Raw genomic sequence first — 13351 nt, 5'->3', positions numbered from 1 at the left:
CCCTATGAACAGGAAGAAGAAATCTCGGGTAGATCCAGGCTCGGGGAGCGGCGGCCATCGCTGTGACCGACGTTAGAAATCTGGAGCCTCAGCTCAGTCGTCTCTGTTAACCAGATATACTGAAGTCAGACAGGCGAAGCGTCAAAGTCGAAACACCGGTTACAGTTTTCCACAGTGCACGTGTAACCTCGTCTTATTGATGTCTTAAATGTGACAAGAGCTTTTAATAAACAGACGTCCAACCTGTTTACCTCACAGCATATTCAGCTTTCTACTTGTAGTAAAGGGGGTGAAGGAGAGAAGAACATCCTGTCTCGTAGCTGTTGCTAAACACGGAGGACGTGCGTTTGTTTCGAAGAAAGCGTGTGTTTACATGCTTCCAGTGCACACACATACAGCCGAGGCAGCGAGGGCAACACGTTTGTCTCAGCAGCAGCTCGGAGAAATCCTCCCGCAGTCTGTCTGTGGCCGACGCTATCGATAGAGACGCGTTTCAGACTTAATTATTTCTTTTCTTTGAACACAGCTTGGCACAAACAGTCCATCGTCCTTATTTACTTCTTGATTGCAAAAAGGGTCGTCACCTAGCGTGAAGAAGAAGTGGAGTGAAGTTTGCAGACAGATGGTTAGGACTGTTGAGAAAGACTAAAAGTGGCGAGTGTGACAGGAAAAGCAGCGTTGGCTCTAACAGCAGCAGGTTGTGCGCTGCAGCCACAGGTGGCTGAATGATTGATGGTGTTTGTGTTTTTCTGGCGTACCTGCGTTTGTGCGCGTGCGTTTATTGTTTATATATTTGCACGTGCGCAAACACACGTTAGTGTTTATACGTGCAGAAGGTTCTGGCTCATTACCAGCAAAGTGTACAGACGGGTTACTTTTTCCAGGTGCAGACATGATGTTACAGAGAAGACGGAGTCATATTGTGTGTTTATTAGATAAACAATACCAACGAAGGCGTTTTAAAGCTTTTAGTACAAACAGCAGAAAAGGTAACAGCATTTAATCGTCACGCGCTTTAGAGAGAAATGCATCTCGCCAGCCTGCGGGGAATATCGCGTGCTTAGACGCAAAAGAGCATCGCTGTAAATCTCAGTCACACACCCCGAGGCCGAACGGCAGCCTTTATGTGCGCATGTTGTTGTTTTTTGTGCGTCCTTGCACATCGATGCGTAATCCTGGGCAATACTTTCAGGCATCTCAAGAATGCCTTGGTTGTTATGTGCCAATGAACTACACAAAATGGAAATATTGGTTGGTCGCCAGGTGACGTCCACGGCCTGGAACGAGGCTCGATGTCCACGTCGTCATTGGGAATCTGTTGATTTTTGCGACATTACAGCCTGTTTTGGTTATAACGAGAACATGTGTCATCATCTGGCAGCAGCTCCACCCAGACAGACACGAGCACGCCCCGTCCGCCACTGCTTTCACACCCACGCCGTCCAACGTGAGCATGGCCCACCCATCGGTTTGCATCATGTTTTTGCTGGGACTCTTAACAGACTGCTGAGTAGGAGACCCTGCCTCCCTTTGGTGCCTCCAGCATTGTGCATGTGTGCATGTGTGCATATGTGCATGTGTGCATGTGCAGCGCTGTTAGCACGCATCTAAAACAACAACAACATGAGAGGTGTTAGATATGATGGAAGCTGCCCTGTACTTCATTTTTCCAGGTAGATATTAGAATAGAATAGAATTCAACTTTATTGTCATTGCACACGTCACAGGTACAAGGCAACGAAATGCAGTTTGCATCCATCCAGAAGTGCAGAATTAAGTAGAATTAAAAATTATCGTATTGTACAGAATGATTATTTACACAGAATTATACAGCAGTGCAGGTAAGTGAGATATGTGGATGATTTCTACAGAGGTATGTAAAGTGCTGGTGGTTCAGTGCATGTTATTATACTGTGTATTATGTTATATTAAGATAATGTGAAGAAACGCTTCATAACTGCATCTTCATCCTCCTCTGCCAGTCTAAAAAGAGTTTCCTCTTTCCTGGATGTGACAGCAGTACCGCTGTGTGTGCACGTACGCTCGCTCCAAACCAAAGCCTCTGTTCTCGACGGTTCGGGGAGTCCGAGTCACAGAGTTCAGCCGGACGGATCAACGCTGTCCCTTTAAGAGCTCCGGTCGGACGCCGCCTGTCTGCCTGTGTGTCTGTGTTTTTCACTACAACGACCCAAAACATTCTGTCTACGCTGCAACTAGAGCGTTACTTCTGAGGAGCTGAATATACAATTTTCCATGTGGGAGAAAGAGACACAAAATATGCTTGGAGCTTTTCTTAAAAGTCACTGTTGTTCTGCAGAATTCATTACAGTGTATTTCCACTCACTCACAAGTCACAGAGAATGATTCGTCCACTGAGTGCGAGAAATGAGGAGCTTGATAAGGTGGAAACCACGAGGAGCCGAGCGTGGAGCTGTCAGCGTAGATGGCAAAAGCAGTACCTGTGGGGTGTTTCATGCCACTGTGACTGTGATAAATGGGGTCTTCATCGCAGCCTGGCTGTCTGGGAGGGGTGGGGGGCTTATTTTGGATAACTGCGTGTATGTGCGTTTGTGTTTCCTGCACAGAGGGAATATAATAGGAGCTGCACAGAATTAAAGCAGGGTGAGCTTATGAATAGCAGTACAACAGCTTCCTTTGTTGGCTGCTTCCTGGGCACAGGGGCTCCTTTAAAGACGTCCCCGGGGCCTGAGTTTGGTGATCGGTATCTTTTCTAATGATCCAGAGCAATCCCCTGCCCCGGCTGACATGCACTCTACCTTTTTTAAGCAAACGTGAAAAACATGGAGGCTTCCTTGCCCTTCAGCCAGTGTGCAGCGTGTATGGCTAAAGCAGGTGGGTGGGGACATCGAGGGTGGAAATGAAAGCTGGATTCTGCTCATTTGAGAGTGCATCAAAAAAATAAACAGTGCTCATTTGTGAATGGAGCAGCACGTACCAGACTACTCGCTGCACATGCCAGGCCTTTTGTGAATGATTTTCTTGAAGGGCGCTATCAAGGCCTCATCGCCGCGTGCGTGCGTGTGCATATGATTACGTGCAAAAGCATGTTTGCAGTGGGAGGACATCGCTCTGAGAGCTGCAGCTGGCGCGCGAGTCTTGTTTCTTTTCTCTGTGATATTTTTTGCACTAAAACTAGCGGCAGAACATTAATCCTGTTAAATAAACCATTTTATTTTAGAGGTTATTAAATCATTTGAGAGAATTATAGAGATTCACATAAGTGCAGCAGCTTATTGAGCGCATGTTTGATGGTTTCTTGTTTGATTCACCACCGTCACTTCCATTAAAAACAGATATATATGATTATATAAAGTATGCCCCACCAATACACCGATATACCGGTTGGAGGTCAATACTGATATTGACAGATTTTAACCATTTCGTCATCAATCCACATTTCCGTTTTAGCCTTTAACGTGGACGTCTGTGGGGATTGACTCATTCTTGGAGCCAGCCTCAAGTGGACATGAGAGGAACTGCAGTTTTAGACACTTGAATGTTGGCTCGTGTTTGTTTTCTAATTTCCTTTGGACAAAGGGAGAAGAACCAGCAGCTATAACAGAGCAGATGGATGTCTGCCCATGTAGAAAGTCTGAATAGACCTCAGAAAAACTCCGCTGAACAGATTCGTCCTTGTTGTTTAAAACTGCGATGTCATCCCCGGCTCCGACCCACGGCGCTCCGCTATGTCACCGAGCATTCCTGCCTCATTCCAATTCTGATAACTACACGCAGAAACATTTGAGGCATTTTCTGTGTGTTTCGCTCAGAAAACAGTTTTGTTTGCTTTAACCGAAGGCGTTTCTCTGCAGCGTCCACGTTGTCTCCAGAAGTCCTGACCTTCAGCTAGTCGTGGCTCGCACACAAAGCTCGTTCATTAGGATTTTGATGTTGTGTGTTTCTCTGTGTAGGCTGACTTGCTCACGGTGTGCGGGCTTGTGTCCTAAAGAGTGTGTGGGAAACAAGACCATCGACTCGGTAACGTCGGCCCAGGCTTTGAGGGGGTGCACCATTCTTAAAGGCAACATGATCATCAAGATTCGAGGAGGCAGTGAGTACCACTTCCTGTTTCTCTCTCCGTGTCGCCTTCTTGTCCATTACTTGGGTTTCTTGACTTTCCCCCCTTTGTTAAAACTTTTTGAGCCTTTATCTGTATGTACCTGACCTCTGTCTGCTCTCATCAGCTGGTAGCTGTTTATGTGATGAACTGTCGTCTTTATAGATAACATAGCAGCCGAATTGGAGGCGAGTTTGGGTCAGATTGAAGAGATCACAGGCTACCTGACCATCCGCAGAGCTTACGCCCTGGTCTCCCTCTCATTCCTCCGCAAACTGCGTGTCATCAGGGGGGAGCAGCTCGAGGCAGAGTAAGTCTCCTCTCCTCTCCTCTAGTCTCCTCTCATTTCCTCTCGTCTCCTCTCTTCTCTTCTCCTCTCCTCTCCTCTCTTCTCGTCTCCTCTCCTCTTGTCTCCTCCCCTCTCCTCTCGTCTCCTCTCCTCTCCTCTTGTCTCCTCTCCTCTTGTGTCCTCTTGTCTCCTCTCTTCTCGTCTCCTCTCTTCTCGTCTCCTCTCCTCTCGTCTCCTCTTGTCTCCTCTCCTCTCTTCTCGTCTCCTCTCCTCTTGTCTCCTCCCCTCTCCTCTCGTCTCCTCTCCTCTTGTCTCCTCTCCTCTCGTCTCGTCTCTTCTCGTCTCCTCTCTTCTCGTCTCCTCTCCTCTCATCTCCTCTCGTCTCCTCTTGTCTCCTCTCCTCTCTTCTCGTCTCCTCTCCTCTTGTCTCCTCCCCTCTCGTCTCCTCTCCTCTTGTCTCCTCTCGTCTCCTCTCCTCTCGTCTCTTCTCGTCTCCTCTCTTCTCGTCTCCTCTCTTCTCGTCTCCTCTCCTCTTGTCTCCTCTCTTCTCGTCTCCTCTCCTCTTGTCTCCTCTCCTCTCCTCTCGTCTCCTCTCCTCTCCTCTTGTCTCCTCTCCTCTTGTGTCCTCTCGTCTCCTCTCCTCTTGTCTCCTCTCATTTCCTCTTGTCTCCTCTCCTCTCTTCTCTTCTCGTCTCCTCTCCTCTTGTCTCGTCTCCTCTCCTCTTGTCTCCTCTCCTGTTGTGTCCTCTCGTCTCCTCTCCTCTCGTCTCGTCTCTTCTCGTCTCCTCTCTTCTCGTCTCCTCTCCTCTCCTCTTGTCTCCTCTTGTCTCCTCTCCTCTCTTCTCGTCTCCTCTCCTCTCGTCTCCTCCCCTCTCCTCTCCTCTCCTCTTGTCTCCTCTTCTCTTGTGTCCTCTCGTCTCTTCTCGTCTCCTCTCTTCTCGTCTCCTCTCTTCTCGTCTCCTCTCCTCTCGTCTCCTCTTGTCTCCTCTCCTCTCTTCTCCTCTCCTCTCCTCTTGTCTCCTCCCCTCTCCTCTCCTCTCGTCTCCTCCCCTCTCCTCTCGTCTCCTCTCCTCTCCTCTTGTCTCCTCTCCTCTTGTCTCCTCTCGTCTCTTCTCGTCTCCTCTCTTCTCGTCTCCTCTCGTCTCCTCTTGTCTCCTCTCTTCTCGTCTCCTCTCCTCTTGTCTCCTCCCCTCTCGTCTCCTCTCCTCTCCTCTTGTCTCCTCTCCTCTTGTGTCCTCTTGTCTCCTCTCTTCTCGTCTCCTCTCCTCTCGTCTCCTCTCCTCTCGTCTCCTCTTGTCTCCTCTCCTCTCTTCTCGTCTCCTCTCCTCTTGTCTCCTCTCCTCTCCTCTCGTCTCCTCTCCTCTTGTCTCCTCTCCTCTTGTCTCGTCTCTTCTCGTCTCCTCTCTTCTCGTCTCCTCTCCTCTCATCTCCTCTCGTCTCCTCTTGTCTCCTCTCCTCTCCTCTCTTCTCGTCTCCTCTCCTCTTGTCTCCTCCCCTCTCGTCTCCTCTCCTCTCCTCTTGTCTCCTCTCCTCTTGTGTCCTCTCGTCTCGTCTCCTCTCGTCTCCTCTCCTCTCCTCTCGTCTCCTCTTGTCTCCTCTCCTCTCTTCTCGTCTCCTCTCCTCTTGTCTCCTCTCTTCTCGTCTCCTCTCCTCTTGTCTCCTCCCCTCTCGTCTCCTCTCCTCTCCTCTTGTCTCCTCTCCTCTTGTGTCCTCTCGTCTCCTCTCGTCTCGTCTCTTCTCGTGTCCTCTCTTCTCGTCTCGTCTCCTCTTGTCTCCTCTCCTCTCCTCTCGTCTCCTCCCCTCTCGTCTCGTCTCCTCTCCTCTCCTCTTGTCTCCTCTCCTCTCCTCTCGTCTCCTCTCGTCTCCTCTTGTCTCCTCTCCTCTTGTCTCCTCCCCTCTCCTCTCGTCTCCTCTCCTCTCTTCTCGTCTCCTCTCCTCTTGTCTCCTCCCCTCTCGTCTCCTCTCCTCTCCTCTTGTCTCCTCTCCTCTTGTGTCCTCTCGTCTCGTCTCCTCTCGTCTCCTCTCCTCTCGTCTCCTCTTGTCTCCTCTCCTCTCTTCTCGTCTCCTCTCCTCTTGTCTCCTCTCCTCTCTTCTCGTCTCCTCTCCTCTTGTCTCCTCCCCTCTCGTCTCCTCTCCTCTCCTCTTGTCTCCTCTCCTCTTGTGTCCTCTCGTCTCCTCTCGTCTCGTCTCTTCTCGTGTCCTCTCTTCTCGTCTCGTCTCCTCTTGTCTCCTCTCCTCTCCTCTCGTCTCCTCCCCTCTCGTCTCGTCTCCTCTCCTCTCCTCTTGTCTCCTCTCCTCTCCTCTCGTCTCCTCTCGTCTCCTCTTGTCTCCTCTCCTCTTGTCTCCTCCCCTCTCCTCTCGTCTCCTCTCCTCTCTTCTCGTCTCCTCTCCTCTTGTCTCCTCCCCTCTCGTCTCCTCTCCTCTCCTCTCCTCTCCTCTCCTCTTGTGTCCTCTCGTCTCCTCTCGTCTCGTCTCTTCTCGTCTCCTCTCTTCTCCTCTCCTCTCGTCTCCTCTTGTCTCCTCTCTTCTCGTCTCCTCTCCTCTTGTCTCCTCTCTTCTCGTCTCCTCTCTTCTCGTCTCCTCTCTTCTCGTCTCCTCTCCTCTCGTCTCCTCTTTTCGCCTCTCCTCTCTTCTCGTCTCCTCTCTTCTCGTCTCCTCTCTTCTCGTCTCCTCTCGTCTCCTCTTGTCTCCTCTCCTCTCCTCTTGTGTCCTCTCGTCTCGTCTCTTCTCGTCTCCTCTCCTCTCTTCTCGTCTCCTCTCCTCTTGTCTCCTCCCCCCTCCTCTCGTCTCCTCGCTGTGAGTGATTGATTTTTCTGATGTCCGATCTCTTTCAGGGCCTATGCCTTCTATGCGCTGGACAACCAGAACCTCCGTGAGCTTTGGGATTGGTCCAAGCACAACCTAACCATCCTGCGTGGTCGCACATTCTTCCACTACAACTCTAAGCTTTGCATGTCTGAAATCCGAAAGATGGAGACGGTGACTGGAACCCGGGATCGAAACCAAAAGAACGACATCGCTTTACGCAACAACGGGGAGCAAGCTTCCTGTAAGAGCACCAGAATACGGGACTGCCTTGTTTTTGGGATTGCTCTAACGTGAACGTGATTATTGTGTTTGGTCCTTTAGGTGAGACGAAGCTGCTGAACTTCACTTTGATAAAGACCAAGTCGAATATGATTATACTGAGGTGGGAGCCATTCTGGCCAGCAGACTTTAGGGACCTGCTGGGATTCATGGTTCTCTACAAAGAGGCGTAAGTAAATCATTGCTTCGTGTACAGACGAGGACACACAAAAGCCAACACTTTACTCTTCAGTCTGTCTGACACACGGATGCCTAACAATGTTGGGACGTTTTCGTTCCATGTGCAACAGGCCGTATAAGAACGTCACCGAGTTTGATGGACAGGACGCCTGCGGCTCTAACAGCTGGGTGATTGCCGATGTCGATCCGCCGCCTCGTTCCACGGAGGGAAAGAAGGCAGACGACCCGGGGTACCTGATCCGACCGTTGAAGCCCTGGACCCAGTACGCCATCATGGTCAAAACGCAGCTGTCTGCGTCTGATGAGCACCAAGTCCACGGAGCCAAGACCGAGATCATCTACGTTCAGACGGATGCTTCCAGTGAGTAACGCCATGAACACCGACGTTTGTGTTTGATGGATACTTCAATGACTGTAGAACATCTGACGTTTTCTAAGTGATTGTGTAAAACTACTCTGGACTTCTGTTGGGGGGCTTTTGGTAAACACTCCAACTGTTGTTAATTGTTTTATATGATGGGATGTATTAAGAAGCCATTTGGGCTTAAACTGAAACAACTTTGGGACCTTGCTCACGTTTGGATGAACCTTCCTTGATGAGGGGGGGTGTTGCCCTCATACTACTGTCAGCACTCATTTCTTTATATTTTGTTTCCAAGTTGCTCGACTTTATTGTAACTTTTTAAAGTGCTCTTGAGCAGGCTCTCTGAAAGTTTTCCTTTTTGTTTGTGCAGTGTTTGTCCCTGATCATTTTTATTTGTTTAAACCTCTTAACACTGACCATGAACCAGGAATCATTGGAACATAAAAGGAACCAAACTTGAGGGATGAACCAGACGACTTAGCAAAGAGCCGCTTTTCAGTTGTGCCTGTAGACACTCTGTTACCTGCAGCAAAAACACATTTCTTTAGTTGAATCTGTAAAAAAAGCCAAACATAAGCCGCCTGACAGGCAGAAAATAATCTGTGTGAACCTCAAACTGATTCCAAAAGAGCTATTAGCCAAAAGCTTCACGGCATGCAGCTTATCCTTTAAAAAAGTGAGGAAAATAGAAGAACAAAGGAGAAGGAAGACAAACTGTTTACAGCACATGAGCAGCATCTAAAAGTCAAGAAACAGGACAATAATCTGGGAAGGCTGCGACGCAGGAAGATGCATCTGTCCCTTCAGCTGATCCATCTGGTCTCAGTGGAGGGTGGACTGCACTGTGCTGAGGAATAAACGTGTTTAAACAAATATCGACTTTTAAGCTCGTTAGAATTGTGCAAACTGTTATGTTTGGTGTTTCCATGGATGTTTGCATATTTAATAAATCGTTGGACCTATTTTATTTTCCAAACAAGGTAAAAAGAAGAAGGATGGAATGGTGCCTCTAGACTCTAGTCTGATGGAGCTAAAGTCCTTTTGATGCACTTACATTTTGTTCTCTGTCCCCGTCAGAACCCTCTGTTCCTCTGGACCCCATCTCTTCCTCCAACTCCTCCTCTCAGATCATCCTGAAGTGGAAACCGCCCACCAGTCCCAATGGCAACATCACCCACTACCGGGTGGTCTGTCGAAAGCAGGCGGAGGACAGCGACCTGTACAAATTCGACTACTGCTTACAAGGTTGCAGTTTAAATGGTTCGCCCTCTTCAGTCATTTGAGGGGCTTTCCCTGACTGCTGTGTTTTCCCGTCCAGGAATGAAAGTGCCGTCTCGCATCCCGACCCACCTGGACAGCGAGGATGAGCACAAGTGGAACCAAACAGATGAGCCCACCTCGGGCGGCAGGTGCTGCGCCTGCCCCAAGACGGACAGCCAGCTAAAGAAGGAGCAGGAGGAGATAGAGTACCGCAAGACCTTCGAGAACTACCTGCACAACGAAGTCTTTGAGAGCAGGTACGAGAGCAGGTTCATTCCCAGCATCTGAACATGCGACGATGCCTTGGCTGCATTGTTTACCCACATGCTAAATGAAAACTTAAATAGAGACGCACCCCAGCACCTAAATTAAAGGTTTAATTCGTGTTCCTGGAGCCGCTTAATGCCCTCGAGTTTTGCAGAAATGTAACAAATTCTTTTGGTGTGAGTTCAGCTTCACACCGAGCGAAGCACCAAAAGGAGCTTCTTGTCTCGTTTGTTTCTCTTCGTGACCGGAGTTAAACCAGATCACTCAGCCTTGGTGTGAGTCTCTGTGCCAATTCTGTGTCCTCCACCACTGTGTGTGGTTTTTATAGACACTTGTTTTTGTGCTGGTCACCCACCGTCGGGGGCTTGCAGCGGGAGGTGCAGTGTCTGGGCCCTGGTGCCCCTACCTTGTTCTCGGACACACAAACACCCACAGTCTCTGCCTCTGCTTCCCTGGGGGGGTGATCACTGTGCCCATTATCATTCATGCCGGTCAGGAGCGCAGTCATGCAGACTGCCATTTGGAGACACGCACACACACAGCCGTGCGCACATCAGCCTCATTTTGAACTCCTGCTTCTGAGCTGGCCAAGGTCAGCTCCATACAGTGCAGGACACCAGAAGCGGCTCACGCTTTTCTTATTTTGTCACGCAAACGGACACGAGCTCCCGTTTTTTTCTGCTTTCACTCGGTCCTAAATGCAGCACTCGGGTTCGTCTCTTCAACAGTTCATACGCAGTAAATCTGCCTTTCATTGCACATCAGGTGAAACATCTGTGTCTTGATTTGGTTTGAGCTCAAGGCCTGTTAGCTGGGATGGTGGCTCGCACTCAGATCCATCTGGATGGCCTGGCACCACCTAGTGGTGAGAGTCAGTATGTCTCCTAGGATGGTGTTTGTGCATAAATGTCATGAAGTTAGACACACAGGAAAGGTTAGTGCGAGCAGAGGTCTGGCTTGCTTCCACAAAACACCATCTGTCATCTGCAAACACTTGATGCACATGAAACTTGACGACTTTGCAGGTCCGCGCTCTGTCACTCACTCATATCCTATTCTAACTTTTACTTCTGCAGACCATCCCGGCGGCGCCGCTCGGTGGGAGTTGCTAATGCCACCCAGCCTCCTCTCTTCCTTACTACAGTTCCCAATCTGCAGTTGGATTCAGGCACAATCGCCCCCGATGGCGAGGATCAAGAGGAATCCAAGGTATCGAGCGTTTTATGTTTACCACATCTTTTCCCTTCACTTTATTTCGAGTTGCAGTCGAAGTTCAATCTCTTTTCCTTTCTGCTCAGGTGGAACAAAAGGTGTTCTCAAAGGAGTCGACGGTCATCTCCAACCTGCAACACTTTACCAGTTATAAGATAGAGATCATAGCCTGCAACGATCCGACAGATCCCAAACGCTGCAGCATGGCTACTTATATCAGTGCCCGAACTATGCCTGAGGGTAAGAACGGGCACACGCGTGTGCAAATAGGCTGCTGGTGCACCGAATATCAGATTCTGGAGATAAAATCGGCTGCGCCTCACTGTGAAGTGCTTTTCTCTGTCTGACACCTGCAGAGAAAGCAGACGACATCCCAGAGCCCGTGACCCACGAGATTGTGCAAGGCGAGCCTCCCTATGTGTTGATTAAGTGGAATCCACCCATCAACCCTAATGGGCTCATCATCCTGTACGAGGTCTTCTACAAAAAGGTCGGAGACTCAGAGGTCAGTATGAACCACTGGCAAACCTTAGAGAGCGCTGGGCCTGGAAAATGTTAGTGGGAGGACTCGGGGTCCTTTGTTTTTCAAAACCAAAGGGCACAGAGGTGATGTGGGAAAACAGCCAGCAGAAATGATCCCGATTCGCTCTGCTGGAAGGACATGCACAGAAGGAAAAGTAGACGCAGGTGAGAAGACAAGGAGTGATCTGGGTAGACTCCAGGGAGGCGAGGCAGGCCGGGAAGGAAAGGCTTCCTGTAAACACCCCAATTTGTGTCTGTTCATTATGGAAGGGGACAAGGAAATATTTGTTTACAGCCTCCTGGTGCTGCGTGTCGACGCTGTCGGACGCGTTCGTTTGTGGATGAAATTCTGGGAACGTTTGCGTGCATAAGGTCTCGTCTGTGACGGCGCGTCCAAGTCTTGTTGTTTACTTGCTCTAAATGTGTGAATTCATCTCTCATTACTATTCATTGCTGCACCGCCTGACCCCAGGAGCCAGTAGCAGATCTGTTACCATAGTGACAGAGGCAGGATGGAAGACTAGTATGCAGTGGCAGCGATGGACTCGTCTCACGCGACATCTCGCTGCGCTGAAAAACCGCCCGTGGCCCAGACCGATGTGGATTCATTTAAAATGATGTTTGGGGCGCGTTGGAGGCTCACATCGATGACAACGCTGAGAATGTTACAACACAGTTATGAAGGCTGGATGCATTTATCACTGCAGCGATCACTTCCTGCTGCTTTCAGTGGAACGGACTTCAACTGCGACAGTGCAGTCGCGCATCAGCCAACCTTAAGCGTCCTTAACACAGAGTCAAACGAGCCCAGCTTTTCACTTCTATCGAAGGGCTACAGGCCAATTTTTAGATTACAGTCTTATGTGTTTTTGCACATGTCAGCTCTTTGGATACATTTTAATTCAACAGCATCCACTTTAAAAAATCGCTCCTTCGTGTGAGTGTATGCAGTGATTTGGTCGGACCCTGAGCACAAAAAGCTCTGGTTGTTCTTCTCACTTCAGCACAACATTCAGGTTTGCACCAAATCACAGCAGCACTCCCCTCGAGGCCCTTTATACTGCAAACCAACGAGCCCAACAAACAGCAGCAAGAACGTTTAAGCGTTGGCCCTTCAAAATAAGAGACACGAGCTCGAGCAGGTCATTCTGTGAGGTGAAGGTTCGCTTCACAGCAGCATGAGAAGACGGGGTGGAGTGTGGGCTGTCCACCCAGTCAGGGGTTAAGAGTAATTGGCTCAGCAAAAATACTTTGGTCACTTTTGATTGGGTGGGAATAGAGCAGCGAGTGAGCATCATGCGTGTGCTGCGTCCTGCACGCTCTACCCTGGCACCTGAGTATTTGAAGTAATGTAAACACATCTGAACTGTAGTATTTCCTGCTGTGCCACATGTGTGTAAAAGTAACCTGGAAATATCCGGACCTGTTTGTCCTGAAAGTCTCTTCCGTTATTTATTTAAGCAAACTTTTAGAATAACATGGGTTTTCTCTCTTTTCCTTTTGGGCCCAGGTTCACACGACCTGTGTGTCACGGCCGGCCTATCAGAAGCTCGGTGGCACCAAGCTTTCCCTTGTTCAGCCTGGAAACTACAGCGTGAGGGTTCGCGCCACCTCGCTGGCAGGAAACGGCTCCTTTACTGAGATGATTTACTTCTTCATGCCCAACCGTAAGACTCTAAGAGTCGGACTTCTGAACTTAACAGAAAAGTGGAAGATGTGCCAAATTTACTGTCTCGTGACCGCTCTGTTATCTGTTGCAGCTGATCAAGGTTTGATTTGGATTGTCATGGGTCCCGTCATCTGCTTCATCCTGCTGCTACTCGCGGGAGGTGGAGCGTTTGTGTACTTCAAAAAAAGGTTAGTCTTTAACCAGCAGGCTGCCCATTACAGCCATAAACTCCAGTGACTCTTAGTGACTCTGTGTGGTCGTGTTACAGGCAAACCGAAGGCCCCTTAGGAGATCTCATCACCTCTCCAAACCCCGAGTACTTCAGCGCTGGTGACAGTAAGAATGAAATAGTTGTTTTTTCCGTCATACGATGATTTGTTCCCTCAGTTCGCTCTGTCAAAACGGTCATTTGCACCTGTGTTG

The 13351-nt window shown here is 49.4% G+C and overlaps 1 protein-coding gene across 2 annotated transcripts in view; it reads left to right on the top strand.

Annotated features, from left to right (window-relative positions):
* The window catches only part of insrb (insulin receptor b), a 68133-nt gene that overhangs the window by 51288 nt on the left and 3494 nt on the right, over positions 1 to 13351 (top strand). For both annotated transcript variants that reach the window (XM_026158401.1, XM_026158403.1), the window contains 13 exons: positions 3933 to 4072; positions 4244 to 4388; positions 7202 to 7416; positions 7497 to 7623; positions 7745 to 7995; positions 9076 to 9243; positions 9317 to 9515; positions 10602 to 10734; positions 10824 to 10977; positions 11094 to 11242; positions 12770 to 12926; positions 13020 to 13116; positions 13197 to 13264. In XM_026158401.1, the coding sequence (XP_026014186.1) occupies positions 3933 to 4072; positions 4244 to 4388; positions 7202 to 7416; positions 7497 to 7623; positions 7745 to 7995; positions 9076 to 9243; positions 9317 to 9515; positions 10602 to 10734; positions 10824 to 10977; positions 11094 to 11242; positions 12770 to 12926; positions 13020 to 13116; positions 13197 to 13264 (2003 nt within the window). The remainder of the gene's footprint in view (positions 1 to 3932; positions 4073 to 4243; positions 4389 to 7201; positions 7417 to 7496; positions 7624 to 7744; positions 7996 to 9075; positions 9244 to 9316; positions 9516 to 10601; positions 10735 to 10823; positions 10978 to 11093; positions 11243 to 12769; positions 12927 to 13019; positions 13117 to 13196; positions 13265 to 13351) is intronic.

Source organism: Astatotilapia calliptera, chromosome 23 (genome assembly GCF_900246225.1).
Source record: "Astatotilapia calliptera chromosome 23, fAstCal1.2, whole genome shotgun sequence".
In the NCBI taxonomy this organism is placed as follows: Eukaryota; Metazoa; Chordata; class Actinopteri; order Cichliformes; family Cichlidae; genus Astatotilapia; species Astatotilapia calliptera.
Note: the sequence above shows the minus strand (reverse complement) of the source record. Positions and strands in the feature narration are given on the sequence as shown.